Source organism: Martes martes (genome assembly GCF_963455335.1).
Source record: "Martes martes genome assembly, chromosome: X".
Lineage (NCBI taxonomy): Eukaryota > Metazoa > Chordata > Mammalia > Carnivora > Mustelidae > Martes > Martes martes.
The window spans coordinates 8557092-8577025 of NC_137897.1; the positions used below are offsets into that span (position 1 = coordinate 8557092).

Genomic DNA, 19934 nt, shown 5'->3' on the forward strand with positions numbered 1-19934 from the left:
CACACAGGCGCCCCATGCCAGACATTTTGCTAAATGCTTCACTTCTATTCATTCATTTCATCTTTGCAGCTGTCCTGAGCCATGGTGACTGCTCGTATTGCCATTATGCAGATGGAGAAACTGAGGCATAGAGTCAGGAAGTAGTTCTTACACGTCGCAGTGCTAGGAAGTGGGGTCGGGAGCTGCAGGATTGGGCTTTAGAGAGTCTGGCTACAGAATCTGCCTGCAAACAACCCTATCAGTCTCACACTTGCCCTGTACTTGGGCAGGAACATTTGTGTGTTTCTTGTGGAAACCGTGAAGGGTTAGCTGTTCGCAACCAAAATGGCTCCTGCGATTTGCACACATCGGGACGTAAGAGTTGCACTAGACGATGTGCTGATATGTCCTTCCTCACACTTCAATGTCCTGCATGAGGAGGAAGGAGGTTTCAGGGTCGGAGTGCCAGCCCTGTTGAAGTGGCCTCCAAATATGTTAAAAACCCAGCGATTTCTTGCCATCCCCGTCACTCTCACTCTGGTCCAGGCCCCCATGTATTTTGTCAGGATGGACGCCACGGGCCCTGTAAAGCTCTCCCTGCCCCCTGCCCTGCCCTGCCCAGCCTCCTCCTGTCTGTTCTCGGGAAGGGCCGCTCGCAATCACTTCTCCACTTGAAACCTTCCAAAGGCTGCCTGTTTCACTCAGCACAAAGCACAAAGCCCCTCCAAGAGCCTGTGTGTGTGTGTGTGTGTGTGTGTGTGTCTCTCTCTCTCTCTCTCTCTCTTTCTCTCTCTCACACACACACACACACACACACACACACGCACACACGGGTCCTTTATTTACCCCTGAGTCCCTCAGCACCTCCGGGTCGTCCTACCACGGGCCTCCCCACTGTCCCTTAGGCACACTCTCCGCGGGCACAGCCTGTCTCAGGACCTTTGCCCCTAGATGTCCCTCTCCCTGAAATGCTCCTCCTCCCCCAGACATTTATCCAACCCCCGCTAGACCCCGAAGTGTTCCCTTCCGGCATTATTTTCCTCCACGTGCTTATAAAGACCTGATATGCGATACATTTTACTAATTTCTTAGATCATTTTCTGTCTCTGAATACCAGAGTGAACATTTTTATTATTTTTATTCGGCTTTGATTCCTATTGTATCCCTAGAAGCGAGAAGCCTGTGGGCGTTCAATAAGTATTTGTTGACTAAATGAATGCATTATGGAGTTGTTTCGGAGAATTAAACGAACTAACATATGGAAATAATTTCAAAAATTGCTTAGCATGAAATTAGTGTTTAATAAATGTCAGGTATTCATAAGATAATAATATTAGAGTTATTGAATGAATGATGAATTAAAAATTGGAGACTATTACTTTATCATGTGGTGGAAAGAGGATAATCAAGTTATAAATGCTTTAAATATCCTAACTTGCATTTGCAGTAGAGGCTGGAGGAGGTGGTCTGGGGCATCATTTGTGCTCTCTTGTCCTACTACCTAGAAGGAGAGCTAGATGCCACATTTCCCCGAGCAGGAAGTGGTCCCCAGTCCTCGGTACACTTTGGAATCACCAGGGGATTCTTTCAAGATTAACCCTGCCTTGTACCCTCAGATATTCTGATGTGATTGGTCTGGAGGGAAACCTGGGCATTAGGACTTTTGAATCCTCTGCGGGTGATTCTGATGTGCAGCCAAGGTTGGGAACCCATGCCAGAAGCTTTTCACAGACTGGCGGGGGCACGGGGAAAAGCTTTCCCCTGTCCCTTTCTACACTTGGAATGGGAAGTTCGGCCAGCCGGGGTCCAGGTCTCTGTTCTGCAACACGGGAGACCACAACCTTCTTCATTTAGAATATGTCTTCTGTGGGTTATGGTGCAAATGACTAGCTCAAGGCCAGTCCCTAAAACTATGGGTATCCCCTTCCCTTTTTTTCCCGTTATTCCATCTGGGGCTAACAGGAGAGCCCCATTTGCAAAGGTAGCCTAAGAACAGCATGCTCTGAGGGGTGCTGGGTGGCTCAGTCCATTAAAGGTCTGCCTTCGGCTCAACTCACGATCCCGGAGTCCCGGGATAGAGTCCCGGGTCGGGCTCCCTGCTCAGTGGGGAACCTGCTTCTCCCTCTGCCTGCAGCTCCCACCTCCCTTCATCCCAAGTGTGTGACCTGCCCTTGTAGCCACATCTAACCTCTGGGTCCAGAGAGACCGCCCCGCCCCGTTGACCCTACAATGCGGTCCCTCTGAGCCCGCACACGTCTAGGATGGCGGTGGGACGTTGGGATGGGACACCACCAAGGCCAGCTTCTTGGGCGCGTGACCCAGGCAATAGCACGGGGCCCTGACCTGGGTTTCACATTCTGCTGTCTTGAAGATCTGAATTAGGTTTGGGTGACAGTGTCTGCGTTTTGATTTTGCACTGTCAGTGCAGATTATGTAGCTGGTCAAGCGTGTGACACTTGGGAGACCTGGTGTGAGTTGCACCTGGCTTACCTCTGAGAATCGTGTGACCTTGACCCAGTTACTCTTCTGTGTTTGGCGTTTGCACGGAGGAGGTCGCGGGGTCAAACTGCCGTTCCTGTGGGCTGTTCTGAAGATAAAATCGGGTAACAGATGAGTGTCAGCGTGCAACGCGTAACACGTTAGCTCTCGACGAATACTTCTCTTTTTCTGAGCCTTTCAGACTGCGAGCTGCTAAATCGAAGACGCGTCCTTTCTGAGTAAAGGGGAATTTTAAACTTTTATTTTCTTAGTCGGTGGTACATGCCTAGAGGACAGATCCTGGAGGGTTTCCATTCGTTCTTCTCAACACTTATTAATTACACAAAAGGACCACAGAATTCATCCTTCTCTGTCTTCTTCCCCGCCCCCCCCCCGTTTGAACAATATGTGGTCCACATGGCATAGAGAATAGCATCTTTCGAGGTATTTCAAAATGATCTTCTTTTCCTTATTGAACATTAGAGAGCAAAAAAATTGAATAAAGTCCACGTCATTGAAATAACAGTGCCTGCATTCCTTACAGGAGGGTGCTGGTGTTCAGACTAATAACTCTTCCCTCACAAAAGGCTACACTGGCTACTGTCTGTGAGCGAAGCCTTCATGAAGAGTCTGGGGAGCTGGGGTTTGATCCGACACTCCGGCATATGAGGCGTGGGCCCTGGGAGCCAATAAGCCACTATTGACTTCGGCTTCCTTCCTGGGCTAATGCAGGTGGTAACACCGGCCTCGTTATTCCAGATTGTTTGGTGCATCAAATACGATACTTGTGGATGCATTTTGAAAATTTTTGAATGCCATACCTATTTTGAGTTTAAATGATGTTTTTTAAAGATTTCATTTATCCATTTGACAGAGAGAGAGAGAGAGAAAGAGACCACAAGTGGTGGGAAGCGGCACAGGGAGAGGGAGAAGGAGGCTCCCTCAGGGAGCCCATCACGGGGCTCTACCCCAGGACCCCGGGATCATGACCGGAGCCGAAGACAGACATTTAATTCGCTGAGCCACCCAGGCGCCCCTCGAGTTTAAATTATTGATAAAACTTCTAAAGTTAGGTGTGAACAAAGAGATTCATTTAAATCAGTTGAAAATTTCTCCAGAATATAAATGCCAGGAGTTAGTTTCTCATCTTTTTTGGAAAGGGGAAATGTGTTCGACACCAGAATAACCTATCACCACCGATATGATTCCCATCCCTTCAGTTTCACGGGAGCCAGAAGCCGTAGATGCTTCTTACTGAATATCCATCATCTTCTGAACTTCTTTCTCGGCATATCAGTTATAAATCGATAGTGTTCCGCAGACAATTCTCTCTCTCCATATTCATTCAATGATTGATCATGAATCCGCTCTGTGAGAGCTGCTGCTCTAGGCAGCCGGGATGAATCAGGTAACGAAACAAACTTCCTTGGCCTCGCGAAGCTTCCACTCTAGGAGTGTGGACAGCAAAACAATTTTTAAAAAAAAGTGTATTCTATAGCTCATTAGCAAGTGATTAGTGCTATGATTGAAAATGTAGAAGAGGGGGGCGCCTGGGTGGCTCAGTGGGTTAAAGCCTCTGCCTTCTGCTCAGGTCATGATCTGAGTCCTGGGATTGGGCCCCGCATCGGGCTCTCTGCTCAGTGGGGAGCCTGCTTCCTCCTCTGTCTCTCTCTGCCTGCTTGTGATCTCTCTCTCTGTTAAATAAATAAATAAAATCTTTTAAAAAAATGTAGAAGAGGGTAAAGGGGTTGTGGGTGTGGTGGAGCAGGCTTGCGGTGTATGTGGCTAGAGGGTCACACCTGAGCAGACCAGAGAGTGGGGAGGGGGATCCACACCCATATAGTGGTAGGATCAGCATTTCCGCTTGGGGGAACAGCCAGTGCAATAGCCTAATGCAGAAATGGGTCTGGTGTTTTCAAGAGATTAAGGAGGGGACACAAGAAGCATAACTGTGTGCCTTCCCAGGTCTTCCCCAGGCTCTCCCAAACAGGGAATAGAAAGTTTGGAAAGGAGAGTGAGAATGTGATTGCCAAGCCATTGCCAAACACTAACACTAACACCTTTTTTCCATTGTGTGTGCTTTTCCCACAGTCACATGACGCAGGGCATCCCATTTGACGACCCCCGGTTGGAGAGCTGCCAAATCCTCCCTCCGGCCCCTCGGAGGGTGGAGATGAGGAGGGACCCCGTACTGGGGTTTGGTTTTGTGGCCGGGAGTGAGAAGCCAGTGGTCGTTCGCTCCGTAACACCAGGTAAGCACCCGGGCCGCTCCCGGTCTCCTGGGGTCACCTACCACACCCTGCACCAGCGACTGTCGCTGAGTCCCATAAGTTTCATACCATTCCATTTCATACCGTTGAGCTATGGAGCCTTGTGGAGTTTTTCCAACATCGGGCTAGAGTCAGACCGCCAGAGAGACACAAAGGGCTCTGCAGACTGGGTTTCAACTGCCAAATGCATCATATCTTTTGACTTCGGAAAACACGGATCTATCATTTGTAACCATGGAAATGACCTACTTCTTAAAGTATGAATGCACATCAAAAGAGACAGGCGCTGTGCTGTATTTCGGTAAGTTCACGATTAAACTCCTTAGTGAACAAAAGCAGAAAGTGGCATGAAGTCACAGAAGGATTTTAGTCATCGGAGCGCTTGGATTGTGTTTTGAGGATGCGCTCTTCTCCCCCCACTGGCCGCAGAATATAGTTCTCTACCCCGCTGTTGCCGGGCTGGACCAGGTTGCGGACTTTGGCCAACGGCCTGTTAGCAGAGATGACACTCAGAGGCTTGACAGGTGCTTGTACTGTTGACCTTCTCTATTGGATTTCTGTCATGGGAGTGGCAGGAGAGTTGCCCTCAAGAGGCTCTTAGCTTTTCAGCCCGTCTGTGCTCACCCAAAAGGCCCATACGCCCGAGAAGAAGTGACCGTCAGACAGCCTACTGAATCGGACGCTAGTTCGTCATCCAGTAATGGCTGACGGATCACCAGTGGGGCAATTCCCAGCATTCTGCGGGAGGAGCCGATCATTAATGTCCTCTGCCTCAGGCTTTCTTATTAGACTCTACAGATGTCCGACATCCACACAGTTGAAAATAATGCCCTTAGGAGGCAATTACCTGAAGTGGGCCGCCCTGGCCTTTCCAGAAACAAGGCTCTTTGATTTCTTTTTTCATGATATGTATTTATGAGTTTATCTTAATGGACTTGTACTGGATTTATTTTCACACAAAAGGAAATTGCCTTCCATATTATTCCTCCTCAGGATTTGGCAAGTCATGGACAGAGCTTAGGAGAACAGTCCTGTGGTAAGGAGCACAGCCTCTGGCAACGGACTGTCCGGGTTTGACGGGTTTGACGGGTTTGGAGCTCGCCTCTGCCCCCGTTAGACGTGTTGAGCTTCCATGTTAATTCCTCTGCATTTCAGTTGGATGGACACGTCTCTGCGTCCTCTGGATAATGGGGCTCCTGCTCATATCTATCTTCAAGAGTTCGGGAGAGTATCCAACACATTCTAAGAGGGCAGGTAGCTTTTCTCCATCCCCGCATCTTTATGCTCACTGTGCCGGCCACCAGCGCCCTGCGTCCCTGGTCGCCATGCCTCATGAAATTGAAGGAATCGGGGACTTTGCTCTTAGCCAGGGAAAAGGATGCCAAACCTGATCAAGAAAAATAAGCATCATGTGAAGGTCAAAGTCCAGTGCAGCAAAAACCTTTATATCCTGGTCATCCCAGACGAAGAGAAGGCAGCCACATGACGCTGTCCCTGTCCCCAGATTTGGCAGTGAAGAAGCCAAAATGAAGCCAGTACACTGATTGGAACTGTATTAAAATTTTAAAAGCTCAAAAAGTAAATAAATACATAAAAGAGCGCCAGGTACCTCCTTCTCATTTCAAAGATATTTATTGTTATTGTTATTATTACTAAACTCTAAAATATTTGGGCTACTGAGTCTGCCAGTTAAGGAGAATGAAAGGCATCTAGTGCGTAGTAGAGGTCTCAAAAGTTGATTGCATTTTTCATTTTTTTGACATCATAGAGTCCAGGGTAAGCCCTGTGACCTCAGTCAACCACCTTACAGACTCGTACAGGAAAGAATCGGCTTCCTTTTCTCTCCCACCACTGACTCACCACACAACCTGTTCCTGTTTGCCAAGCTTCCTCTTTTCTTAGCTGTAGGTCCTACCTCAGTTCTCTGTATGGCATTGTTGAGCTTGACGCAGCTGAGAATTGTATTGCTAAAATGAAAGAGATTTGTCGCCGACTGTGATAACAAAATAATACGCCCGCATTGTGAAAGACATACAGTATGGATCATATAGAGGAGAAAGTTAAAAAAACAGAATCACCTGAGCTCCTACTACTCAGGGCGAGCCATTATTTTTTTTTTTTAAGATTTTATTTATTTATTAGAGAAAGAGAAAGAGACTGTGCGAGAGAGAACACAAGCAGGGGGAGTGGGAGAGGGAAAAACAAGCTTCCTGCTGAGCAGGGAGCCCGATTCGGGGCTTGATCCCAGGACCCTGGGATCATGACCTGAGCCAAAGGCAGACACTTAACGACTGAGCCACCCAGGTGCCCCCGGGGCGAAACATTATTGTGTATGTAGAGGAGACAAGTCTGTGTATGAGGGTGCGTACATTATATGCCATATGTATGAGCTATATAATGTAGGGTGGGTGTGTGTGCACACATCTTTTCCTGAGTGGGATGACATTGAGCATGCTGCTTTCTGATAGAGGGACACTAACATCTCTGGTTCTGAGATTCTCTTAAAGAGGAGTCCTCCCCAGAGCAGGCAGGAGATCTGAGTGTTGTTCTAGGTTTTCCTATCTTGCCTCATCGTTCCTTTAAACCTCTTCCCTTCTTTGCCCTTGACTCTCCTGAGTCAGACACTGACACCTCATTTTCGACAATTTTGAGAACAGTGGACAAAAAGTGAAACAGGTCAAAGATTACCATTTCCGATCATTTTGGGGTGTGAAAATAGTGGTCCAATAAATTGTGGCTTTCATAAAAATGACTCTGCTGAGGTCTCAAATGATTTCTGTGGCCTGACTAGATTTTCTGTACCAGGCACCCCAGCCTTCAGAGTATGGGCCACAAAACAGTTCTCTGAAAGGAGCTGTGTCTTGCTTCCCTCTGAAATTCTTGTTTAAGTTGCTTGATTAAACGAGAATATTTCCATTTGGCCAAAAAGCCGGGGTCAGATGTAAAAGTATGGTCTATTAATCGGCAAGTGGTCTTCGCAGGAAAGTAGTTAACGGCCATCAGCCAATCCGTGTGAATATTTTTCAGTATTTGATCAGCATCTGATTTCTAAGCATTTGTTGGACTGAATTTGAGCGAATGTTTGCAGATAATCCAATGGTTCTATAAACTCTCTTAAGTGATTTTCAGAATTTCTTATGTGTGCACACACTGAATTCTCAGTTTCCACATCTTGAAATGAATATTTTTTATCACGATATGAGGAAATATTAAGGTTTTCCCTACTTTTTTACTACCCAGAAAGAAGATTCATTTATGCTCCAGCTTCGGTGACACATATGCCAAGTGTCTGGGTGGGTGGGAAGCATCTGAATTCCTTTGAGATCCCATCTCTGGCTGTGAAGTGCTCATTTCAATTACGGAATAAAATAATCGCAATAATATTTGAGAGATCATCTTTCAGCTGCACCTATGACCTAGTGACAGACCTGGAAGTAAAATGAAAATTATAGTACCCTATCAATATTTGGGAGGTAATTACATTAGACGTGGAGGTAGTTGAAACATTCATTTATAGGTTTTATTTAATACTGACGCAGGCTTTATGCAGTTGTGGGTTTAAGTTTATGTGTCAGGAGACCTGGCAGTGACCAGTTTTTCAATTATAGGAGCAAGTTCAAAAGAGATGCCGGTCACCCTGAACTTGACCGAGTCCACAGACCTAAGCTACAACCGGGTTCTATCCTTTAAGCCATTTCTTCAACCTGTGTGAGCCTGGGGCCTCTCATTCTGTGGAAGGGATTGTAAGTGTCATTGGGATTCTAGGCAAGGCAGCTAGGCCCTTGCCTGGTATGTAATAAATGCTCAGCAAATATTAGCTCCCTGCCTCCTTGCAAAAACCAGGGGAAAAGACTATGATGGATCGAGACAAACACAAGAGTCCTCTGTCATCTCATGCGAGCACGGGCACATGCACCCAGGCTCGGTCCCTGCCACGGTCCCAGCCACAGGAGGGACCAAACAACCTCACCCCCCAGCCGATACGACTGTCTGCTGCTTCCTGAACAATCCCAGCTTTAGCTCTCCTTCCTTGCCCCCACCTTTTCGACAAGAATCATGAAATTGCCCCCACTTCTTGAGCCTCCCCAGAAGCACATAGCACAGTCCCCATCCTATCAGTCCTTCCTCCGATGGGCTTGCTGCCTCCCGGTTGCCGACAGTATGGGGCATCCCTAGTTGGGCTGAGTAAGTAAATGCAACTTTGTTCAGGTCCCTGTGTGCCCAGGTGATGGCGGCTTTGGCCGCAGGCCGTCTGCACAGCTGGGTGGCCATCCCTTTGGGACAATGCCTTCTTTTCGGGGCTTGCACACCAGTATACTCAGTTGACCAGCAGCGTGTGGAGCCCTTGGGAGCTGGTGAGAAGCGCGTTGCCTCCCCGTCGCTCCTCCGAATCTGCGGAATCAGTCTGCAGGGCGCCAGGGTCCCCGGGGCTTGCGCGTGTCTGTTCAAGTGTGCGGTTTTCCCAGGCTTCTGTGTCTCAAGCCTGCCGGGAAAGTTCTAGAGAAATGCCAGTGCCTGCTTCCCACCTCCAACGATTCTGATTTAATTGCCCGGGGTGTAGCCTGAGCCTCTGGAGTTTATCCAGAACTCCCCAGTTCGTTCTTTCTCTCTCTTTCTCTCTCTCTCTTTTTTAAGTAAGCTCTACTCCCAACACGGGGCTTGATCTCATGACCCTGAGACCAAGATTCACGTGCTCCACCGACCAAACCGGCCAGGCACCCCTCCCCAGGTCTCTAACGTGCAACCGGGGTTGGGTTTTGTTTTGGCGGACAGCGCCAGGTGCTGACCATGAGCGGTGACGGCCGAGGAGGACACGGATGGATCGGCGATGGTCTTCTCACCTGCGCTTCGCTCTCCTTTGTCTCCAGGTGGCCCCTCGGAAGGCAAGCTGATCCCGGGAGATCAGATTGTAATGATTAACGATGAGCCGGTCAGCGCTGCGCCGAGGGAGCGGGTCATCGACCTGGTCAGGTGCGTGACTCCCTCCCCCGGGCCCTGTTCTGCTGCGAGGGCTGATATGCAGCTCTGAGACCTCGTCCTGTGGAGGAATGGCTTCCCGTGAGCCAGGGAAGGGCAGTAACACGAGCCCATGTGTTCACCTTGACGGTGCTGGCGACACTGACCTCTAACCTAAAAACGCATGCCCCCTAAGCACCGAACACCCAGTCGCCCATTCCCTGTTAACTGCCAAGGTGCATATGCTTCAGCTGGAATGTTCTTTGGCTCCTACTTTCATTGCTATATCCAAAGGTTGCATTTTTTTTCCCCCTTCCAGCCTTACTGACACATTGATATTGCCAATTGAGGAGGTCAAAATGCAATACCCGAATTCCATATAAGTGAAGAGTAATTTTATATAATCCCATGGATATGCAAACATAGAGTTCACTGATTTTTCATACTTGACTGAGTGATTCATTACTGAATTGTGAAAGCATCAACCGAAGCAAAAGGATAGTTAGGTCAAAGCTGTAACAGTTTAAAAATGTGCTTTTAGTGTATTGGCTTAGCTTGATCATCGATGTAAATAATTCGTTGTATGATAGTCTTAGTGGAACACCAGAAAATCTGTTTTATGTGATGTTAAAATATTGGTCAAGAGATCCTTGAAGCCCACTGGAGTTCCTCTCCCACAGCGTACTTAGGGCAAAAAGAGGTCATTAGAAGTTAGAAATGAAACTATGTCTATTGTCTGAGCAGATCCACATGTGCTCCGGGGGTGTTAAGGGATAATGGGTGTGTGACACTTGTCTTTTATAAACCGATTTTTTTCCCAAACAATATTGAAGCAGAAGCTAAAGCTATCAGAACATTTTAAACTGAAAGGGGGATCTTCTAACATTGATGCTCTTTCATTACAAAATGTACATCTGTACTTTGAAAAGGCATTAAGTGGAGCATCTCAGGGGTTTTCCAGAGAAAGTTTCTTTCCCAAGTTCGGCAGCTTCTGCTTCACAGAGAGCACTGGAGGGTCCTGTCAGACCTTGGAAGGACTGGGAGAGGGGTAAGAAGACAGAGAAATAGAAACAGAGGCTGCTTCCTTTTAGGGTGAGCAACATTTCCAGTTTGAGCCCAGCAAGGCCCACCTCCTGGGCAACCTCACAGTTCTAGAAGGGTCGGCCACCCTACTTTTCCGTGTAGACCCAGGGGCATAGAGCCGTTGCAACTGGCTGGCCAAGTCTGCAAGGGGCGTCCACATCTCCCAAGGGTTCCTCCTTGTGAACGGGCACTGAGGTTCATGTTAGACCCCACCGTGCATCAGGAGTGAGACCTGGGAATGCCTCCCATTTTCCTGGGGGCCAGGAATGCAAGAATCTGGGGGTGACTCTGTATTGTCAAGCCCCAGGGAGGGAGCTGTGGTGTGTCATTTGGAGCCACTTGTCTCTTGAGATGCTTGTGGTTGTCAGCGGGGACAGGTGTCGTCCAGGCAGGCTCCAAGCCTTACGTAGGCCTGCATCCTGGAGTGCCTTTTTCGGGCCTGATGGAAGGCCACGGGCTTCTTTTGGACCCCCCTGGGCACACCCTTCCGTAATCAGCTCTGTTGCGCTGTGTCCCCGGAGGATGGTAGGAGAACGAAGACGGCTGTGTGGGTGTGCTGGGACTGGCTGGCTCGCTGCAGGACAGAGGCACGGCAACCAGGGTCTGAAAGTGCGATCATCTCCCAGCAGTCCTAATGGGGCATCTTGAGAGAGGTTTTCCAAAAAACGGTTTCCTTCTGCGTTAATGCATTTGGAAGAAAATGACCTCACCTTAAACAAAGTCTCTAGAGAACTTTCTGTGTACCAGGGCCCAGCGTAGTTGTGTTGACTAAATGAACGACAGCTCGCGATCCACATCCAGCCTGCCACCTGTCTCTGCACAGCCCATGAGCTAAGAATGGTTTGTACCATTTTTAAATGGCTGGGGAAAAAAATACAAGAATATTTTGTGACACATGCACTCCATGTGAAATGCAAGTTTCCAGAGTCCATAAATAACATGCCAACAGTTGCACGCCACCATTCTATGCATCGTCTCAGAGGGTCTTCTCCCTGCGGTAGCAGAGCTGGGTACTTGTGACCGACACCCATCTGGCCCTTGAGAGGAAAATTTTGTCAACCCCTCTGGCAGGAGAGAGTAAAGGAACTAATGGCATTTTCGCCGGTGATCCCTGCAACATGCCTGCATACTTGATTACGAGGTTGTGTTTGAAATGGAAAGCATGTATGCTTTTTTTTTTTTTAAGATTTTATTTATTTATTTGACATAGAGAGATCACAAGTAGGCAGAGAGGCAGGCAGAGAGAGAGGAGGAAGCAGGCTCCCTGCAGAGCAGAGAGCCCGATGTGGGGCTCGATCCCAGGACCCCGGGATCATGACCTGAGCCGAAGGCAGAGGCTTTAACCCGCTGAGCCACCCAGGTGCCCCGCATGTATGCTTTTTAAACATTATGAAATACTTCAGATGCCTAAACTCCCGTTCCCCTGTCAAGGCCAAACCCTGGGGTCAGAGGTCGGAGGGCAATAGGTGAGAGTCGAGGTCTTCTCGCCAAACTGCCTGCAGTCAGAGCCCTCCTTGGTCGGGGGGGCTGCTCCTCTGACTGGCACTGGCTGTCAACTCTCTTGGTGGCATTGGTCCCTACAAGCTGGCTGTCCCCTGAAGCCCACCCACAAAGTCTCTGGAGGCAGGAAGGGACACATCCTGAGGAGCCACCCCACATGCACGGGGGCCTGGCACCAGCTAGACCAGCTACCCTTCAAGTTGTCTGCTTGACCCTGTCACAGAGGACAAGAAGTCACCTCTCCCTGGATCTCGGCCCTTCTGACAACACCAAAGGTCCCGCTTTCAACTCCTTATGTGGGCCGGAGGAGGAAAGGGGAGGAGGAGGTGCTGGCTGGCAGTAGCAGATCCCATGGTGCCTCTTTCTAGAAAGTTCTGGGGGGTCCCACTTGTTTGCAGCTCCCTTTAGAATGTGTTCTGAGTCTCTTCATGGGTGTCCCACTGCTGTGTGACAAGGACACGGTTTAAATCCAGAATGCAGCTGGATGTGGTGGAAACAGGTGACCTGGATCCTACATCCCGTGAGAGAAGAGACCTTGTCTGTGTCGTCCCCTTCCGTGTCCCCATGACTTGCTCCAAATCCGGGCATGTAGGAGGTGCTCAGTGACCGTGCGTTGAGTGAGTGGGTGGGCTCTGGAGAGCGCTTTGTGAAACCTCCCGATTGCCATGGTTTTCCCCCCAGCCCCTCCTTCAGTTCAAGTTCTGCAAGCATGAATGTCAGCTAAGGGGTCCACCTCTCAGGAAACCCGTGTTTGATCAGGCAGCCACTGTGTACACGGGACACAGAGCGAAGGCACCAGACACCGGGAGGGATGAGACAGCGCCCAGCCCTCGGGGAGCCAACGGTCCGTGCCACCATGGCTAGTGCTGTCTCTTCAGGATGGACCCCCTCGAGACAGACAAGACCCCACATCGAACCCTTGGGGGAGTTTTGTCGGATTCGAAGGGATATTGCTAGTGAGAAAAACGCATTGGCCATGGATGCCATTGAGATGATGAACGTGTCCCACAACCCTCAAGGTTGCTCCCTTTCATCTCCGTGCAATCCATTTATCTGCATAAAAGTAACAAGGTGCTTTCTTTTAACCAGAGAAAGCCTCGTACAATAATAACACAGTGCGGTTCATGGAGGTGAGATGCAGTCGGTCGCCGAGTTCCTATTGTGGCTGATACCTTCCAACTCATTAAACCAGAATTCGAAAATAACGCATTTCTCACTAACGAAAGAGTTCAAGTATTAGAAAAATCTTCCCCGTGTCTTCCCATCAGCTTAGTCATCTGTCTGCCATATGTGTACGAACCTTTAAAAACGGGGCTCGTGTAACATCATCCCTGGGCTTCTCAGCCGATACATATTTTAATGTCTGTGTCTTACACAAGATAAATTCCCTCTCTCTTTAATAAAATACCCCATTTTCATTGCCACTAAGGAAATTCAGAAAAACACTCATCATTTTAATAACCCTGTAAAATTCGCTTTTTAAAAATTGGTATCCATTCACCACTCGCCTAAATGGTTTCGTCTTGTTTTGTTCTTTTTTCTCCCATCACGGCATTTGCTTGCAGATCTTTTTTTCTTCTTCTTCTTTTTCTTCCTTCCAGATACATTTATGTTTCTTTGTGGGTTATTTTTCTTATCATTTGGTTGCTCTATGATAGAAAATTATTTATTTTTCTAGAGAAAATGAAGGAGTTTCTTAGAGACCAATTTACTACTATAGTAACCACATTTGGGTTTTTTTTCATGTGTCCTCAGATAGAGCTATAATTGCTGCGCTGAAATTAGATGAGTTCTGTTCATTTCACAGTTTTCTAAGTTCTTAACTTGGCCTCATACTTTATAGCGGCCGAGGAGCAAAATCTTTGCAGCATTCTTGCCCTTTGCAAATTACCATATCTTTCTTCTTTAGAAGTAGCCGCGGATAATTTCCCCTGGCTTTTCATAATTAGACAAATTAACTTGAAACAATTTCCAAAATTTTATTTTTGAAAACTAAGGAGTATAATCGCTCGTAGACATCATGAATCATGCCCCATCCCTCAAGGCTAGCCAACCCAACTCAACTGGTTTGACTTCAGCAAACGATTACTGAGCATTAACTAGGTAGCAGACGATGGGGCGGGTGCCGGCCATATGTAAATACCAAAGACATGATTCTTGCCCTTCAGGAGGAGACATCCAGCTAATTGCCCTGTATTTACGAGTGTTGCAAGGCTGCAGCAGAGGGTAGCGTTTGGAAGGAATGTTTGACGAGGTTGGATGGGGATGTAGAAGAGTGTAATGAAGTGGCAGTGTGTAGCTGTGAACCCTGAGTGGAAGAGCAGGTTCATGGCTAGAGAGAGGCTTGTCAAATACATCTTGGTTCGTCCCCGGACGCCCCAGACCCTCCTGACAGACACTTAACTTTCCCACCTGCAGATAGAGAAATATCCATTCCCCGCATGGCCGTCCTAAACCGTGACGTCAAAGTTTGGTCCTGCCTTCCTGCAGTCACCCCTTTAAGACAGCAACAGAGCTCCTGGCTTGGGTTGGACTGGAGGCATTTTTCTTTGGGGAGTCAGGACCCATCTGAGAATTGGGTGAATAGCGTGGACCTGCGCCTCCAACCAGAAGCATCCACGGGCACACACGGTTTTGCCTGTAGTGTCAGAATGTTTCTCGGCCCCCATCCCCGGATGCCGATCCCGGTTTTAGAGCCCTGGCAGCAGATTTGGAAGGTGTGGGCTCCCATCCTTTCCCTTTGTCTCCATCAGAAGGCAACATGAAGAGCCAGTCGTGTGAGCAGCTCAGTCTTACCCCTTCCCATCAGGGCAGTGAAAGCCGAGGGCAGCCCACCCCATGATGAGAAGGCACGAGGGTCACACTGGAAACTAGTTCCCCTTCTCCCCTCCCCTGCAGTGAGGCAGCTGACCGTCCCTCCATCTGTCTCCTCACACTGCCTAGTCTGATTATGCCTGCTGATCTAATTAATGAGCTGTGCTAGAGCTCCAGCCACATCTAGAGAAGATTGTCCACATCTATCAGACACGTCATCCCTTCTGTACTAATGTCCTGTGACTGGACAGCTTTTCCGGGGAGCATTAGGCTTCTTCCCGATAAGTAACTAGAATACGTATACGAATAGACGAAAAGTGACGCATCATCACTTTAATTCACGAAGGACAAACACGAATTTTTAGTGACATTCCTTTTGCCTAAGTAACTAATATGTATAAACTCATGCCAGGCGATGTACACATTTCTTTCTAAGGCCAGGATGATCATCCCAACAATTACAACCAGGATGCTGATACAACGAGCGAGCCAACTCACCTCCACAGTTGAAGCCAGAGCTTTGCGTATAACTCACTGTTAAGGGTAACATTTTTGACTTTCGGGAGAAAAAAAGAAAATGTAATTGGTCACATCCCAACTAAGAGAGTTAACACGGAGCAAGTCCTTATCGTATGCTAAACTCTTTCATTCCTTAGTATTCAGACCAGATAATACTCGCACTGCACTCACTATATACCCTGTCCCGTGTACATTTAGTATATTAACTGATTCAGTCCTCACGATGGTTCCTGGGTACAGAGGTAACCTCTGATTTACAGGTGGGGAACCCAAAGTGCAGAAAGGTTAGGAATGTGCGCAAGATCCCTTAGCTAGTCAGTGGTGGAGTGAAACGCAGTCTGCCCCCTTAGTGACCGTGCTTTACCTCTTCAGCTCGTATTTCTTGCGACAGCCCTAGGAGCAAGTATTGTTTCTTGTACCCCTGTTACAGCCTGGAAGAGGTGACTTAAAGAAGTTAAAGCAGTTGCTCAGGGCGCATAGGGAGGCACACAGTGCGGGTGAAACAAGCCAGTGGGAACTACCAGGACCTGTCGGTTCACACAGGACCAAGCCTAGTTACCAAGTCCTCACTTGGTGGCCTCATCCAACACCGGAGCTGGATTTGGCCCTGAGATCGTGGGTCTGAGCACCTCCATTCTTGAATTATACGCACAGAGCCCATCTCCTACCCCAGGTTTGCCAAGGCTCTGCTTGGATTTTCGCAGAAAGTACTCGGGCGTACCTCCTCGCTGCCCTCGGTGGGAGATTGGCAAGAGCTTGACGGCAAGAAACCATTTAGAAGGGACCCATCTACAAAATCAGATCTTGGCCCCTCTGTCTTTTGATCAGGCTCTCCTCGCCAGGATTATAATGGAGAGTCAAATCAGATCATGTTCCACGGGCACGGCGTCTGCAAAGGAATCTGTATGGAGGGTCACCTTCCTGTCTCATTTCAGCTGGGCTTAGATGCATCACGATGCTGCTTAGTGAAATAACAAAGCAGAGAGCAGCCACCGAGCATCAGGCATATAAAATATGCATGATGATGTAGGATATAATAAGGCCTTATTAGAGGAAGACTGGCAAGCAATTTCAGTGAAAAGAGAAAAGAACAGCCCCTCGGTATGCTGACACGACACATTGTAGACTCACCAAATACACACTTGGAGTGCACACATTTCCTGGCATTTGCAAATTACAGAGCCTGGGGGGAGAGAGGTCAGTGATTCTAGAAAATGGGATGTGTGGGAAAACCTTCTAATAAGGAGGAAGTAGAAAAAGTGATTTGAGTCCGTAGTTCATAAGGGTTATAATGAGAATGAATAAGAAAAGTGGTTTCATCCGCATTGTTGCAGCGTGCCTCATAGCTTGTTGATGAGCATCTCCTGAGGTCTCTCACTAGATCTCTCCGTTACTCTGTATCCTTTTGCGTAACTCATGGATGGCGAACGGATGGCGGAGATTGAAGAATAGGGAACAAGTTTTCAACTAGGGCATATTTTAGGTGATCTCCTATGGTTGACACTACTGAACGTCTTCACATCTTATCTACCTGAAGGAGAAATGATAGATGATTATTGGCCCTATGCTATATTCTGTTGATCTTTGAGATAAATTATTCCACAAACTTTCTAGAAGTAGCTGAAAAGACACAAACAAACAAACAAACAAAAAACACATCCCAGTGAGCCTGAAGTCAGAACGTACCCAGGACCAAATAGAAGCCCCGTTTCCTAGAGATTTGAATAGAAGGTCTCAGGAGCTTAACACCTGAACCTATCTCTATAGCCAACACAGTGGGTGGGCAAGAATCTCAGGCCACATGCTCAGATGGCCAAGAAGCATTTTTTTTTTTTTTTAAGTAGTCTCTATGCCCAACATGGAACTTAAACTCACAACCCCGAAATCAGGAGTCACATGCTCTCCAGACTCAGCCAGCCTGGCATCCCAGAAGTGTACCATTATTTATCTATTGTATATAACAATCCAAATTCTTCCTAGTTCCTATCCTAGGGTATGGTCAGTTTGTCCCATTTTCCACAGTGCTGCATCTCCGTCAGGCGGGTTGCTTGAACAGGAGGAGGCTTGGGGGAGGCAAAGCAGATCCGCCTCGCCTGCATCTTCCATCTTAACTAGAATTTGCTGAGATACCTTTGTGCCCATCTGGTCTGCCTGCGGTCATTCACCTTGGCTGGAAGCTACTATGGCGTCCCTTGTTCACTGCTGTCAGCACTTCCTCAGCCACTTGTCCGCCATCTTGGGTACACTTGCCCCTCCTGCGCCATTTTGGGACATGGACTCCTCTCTAGGGCTCATTTCCTTCAGGGTCTTGTCACCTTCCCAGTGTTCTGACTACAAGAAATGTACAGGTCATTGTACTCTTTCATTCCACCAGACTATTCGGGGGTTCCCAATGGGATCTTCCTGAAGGATAGGCTTCTGAAAAGAGAGGGATGATGTGTGCTCTTTCACAGTCACCCCCAGTTTGGTACTCTTCTAAGTGCCCTAAGATTCGCTCTGTCTCCCCATCCTCTGACCAGTCCCCATGCCAGAGAGGAGTAAGCTTTTCTCTGCTTTGTTGAATGTCCTTCCTAGCCTTATTTTTTACCCTCAGTTCCTAGAACCTAGGTATTTTTTTCCACTTCTGTCATAACCCTGTCCAGGGGGTATGATGGGTGTGTGGTCTGACTGACCACATGGGCAAAGGGATAGAGCGGATCCAGCAGAGCCAAGAAATGAGAGGAGAGGGCGTGAAGGGGAGAGGGGACACTGGAGGATATTTCAGAATACTGTCCTGCTACCTGATGAAAATTCATGTGGCAGAGAAATCAGAAAAAGGTGAATTCAAAGGCTACATCCGAAATGGATTCACTGTGTCCGACGTTGGGCAAGGACTTCATTTACATAAGCCTGTCTCTTGAGCCATAAAATGGAGATCTATCTCATACAGTCGTGAGAGCTAGCTAAGCCAGAATGACATCACGTATGCGAGATCAGTTGGTGACTTCTAATCAGGCAGGTCGTTGTGTCACATGTTGTCATTAATGCTCATGAAACTGCAGAGCAAGAGATTGGAGCACAATCCAGATATGCAGTCAAAACCAAAGAGAGGAACCTTAGCAGAAATTGAGTTTTTTTGTTTTTGTTTTTGTTTTTTAGAAATTTAGTCTTTTAGGATGAAGAAAACTTGAGGAATGATGAGAAAGCCCAGAAGGCCCCCAGGGTTTGTTGGCAGAGCTAGCCAAGGCTCAGCCCTAGAGCGCTAGAACCCAGCAGTGTTGATCAGTGAACTTGACTCGGGCATTCACACAGGTGTGCAGCAGGGCAATGAGGTGGTGGTTGGAACAAGAGGGATTCAGTGTATGTCATATGGGTGAAGGGGGTGTGGGCAGATCTGGGAGCTCTTGGCATGTGCCCTGCTGAGGTTATGACTAGGTTAGGAACGACCTGAACCAGGGGTCGGTAAGCGTTTTCTGCAAAGGACCAGGTTGTACATATTTTAGGCTTTGTGGGCCATATGGTCGCTGTCACAACAACCCTGTTCTGCCATTGTAGCACAGAAGCAGCCATAAATAATATGTAAACAAATGAGTGTGGCTGGGTTCCAGTGAAACTTTGTTTACAGAAACAGAGAACGACAAATTTAGCCCCGAGGCTGTTGTCTACTGGCCCCTGACTTAAACCAATGAAACTTTGAGACCTGTTCTGAAGATAAGGGGACCGGAGAGGCAGAGCAATAAAGCAGAGGGTGCTGGGGGTTTTTTGTTGTTGTTTTGCTCGCAAAAATAGTGAAGATAACACCAATATGATGAACTCTGTGGCAACCTAAAATCCTTTTTGGAAAGTGGAGTCATGGCAAAAAAAAAAAAAAAAAGGCAACAAGCAAACAGATAAACATCACAGATTTCTGTATTGCTTTCCCTTATCCTCCCCAGTCAGCCCCCAAAGTTAATTACTCCCGTATCTTGAGCCACTGAAATGTACAGAGATTTTATTATAATCTATACCACCCAAGGTTAGCTGAATTTGTGAACTTGCTGGTCTCTGTCACGAGTCTGTATTTCTTAGTGACAAGGACCCGGATTAGGAGAACACTGGCTGCAGTAACAAACCCCAAACCATACCATGCTTCAGTCACAATGGGGATTTGTAAATGACATAAAGTCCGTAATGAGTGCTCCTGATTGGTGGACGGCTCCCCTACCCGCGGGGCGGGGCCGAAATCCAGGGACGCAACCCAGATCCAACCTGGTCTATGACTGCCGTCTTCAGCATGCTGCTCGGCTTTGTCCTTGTCATAGGGCAGAGAGGGAAGAGTTTGGAAGGGTCCATGGGAGGGTTGGCCAGGCCAGGCCA

General features: G+C 47.9%; 1 protein-coding gene across 1 annotated transcript in view; it reads left to right on the forward strand.

Annotated features, from left to right (window-relative positions):
* FRMPD4 (FERM and PDZ domain containing 4) overlaps positions 1-19934 on the forward strand; it is a 793238-nt gene that overhangs the window by 697386 nt on the left and 75918 nt on the right. The window contains exons 3-4 of the mRNA XM_080831215.1: positions 4549-4709; positions 9596-9698. Of these exons, the coding sequence (XP_080687341.1) occupies positions 4549-4709; positions 9596-9698 (264 nt within the window). The remainder of the gene's footprint in view (positions 1-4548; positions 4710-9595; positions 9699-19934) is intronic.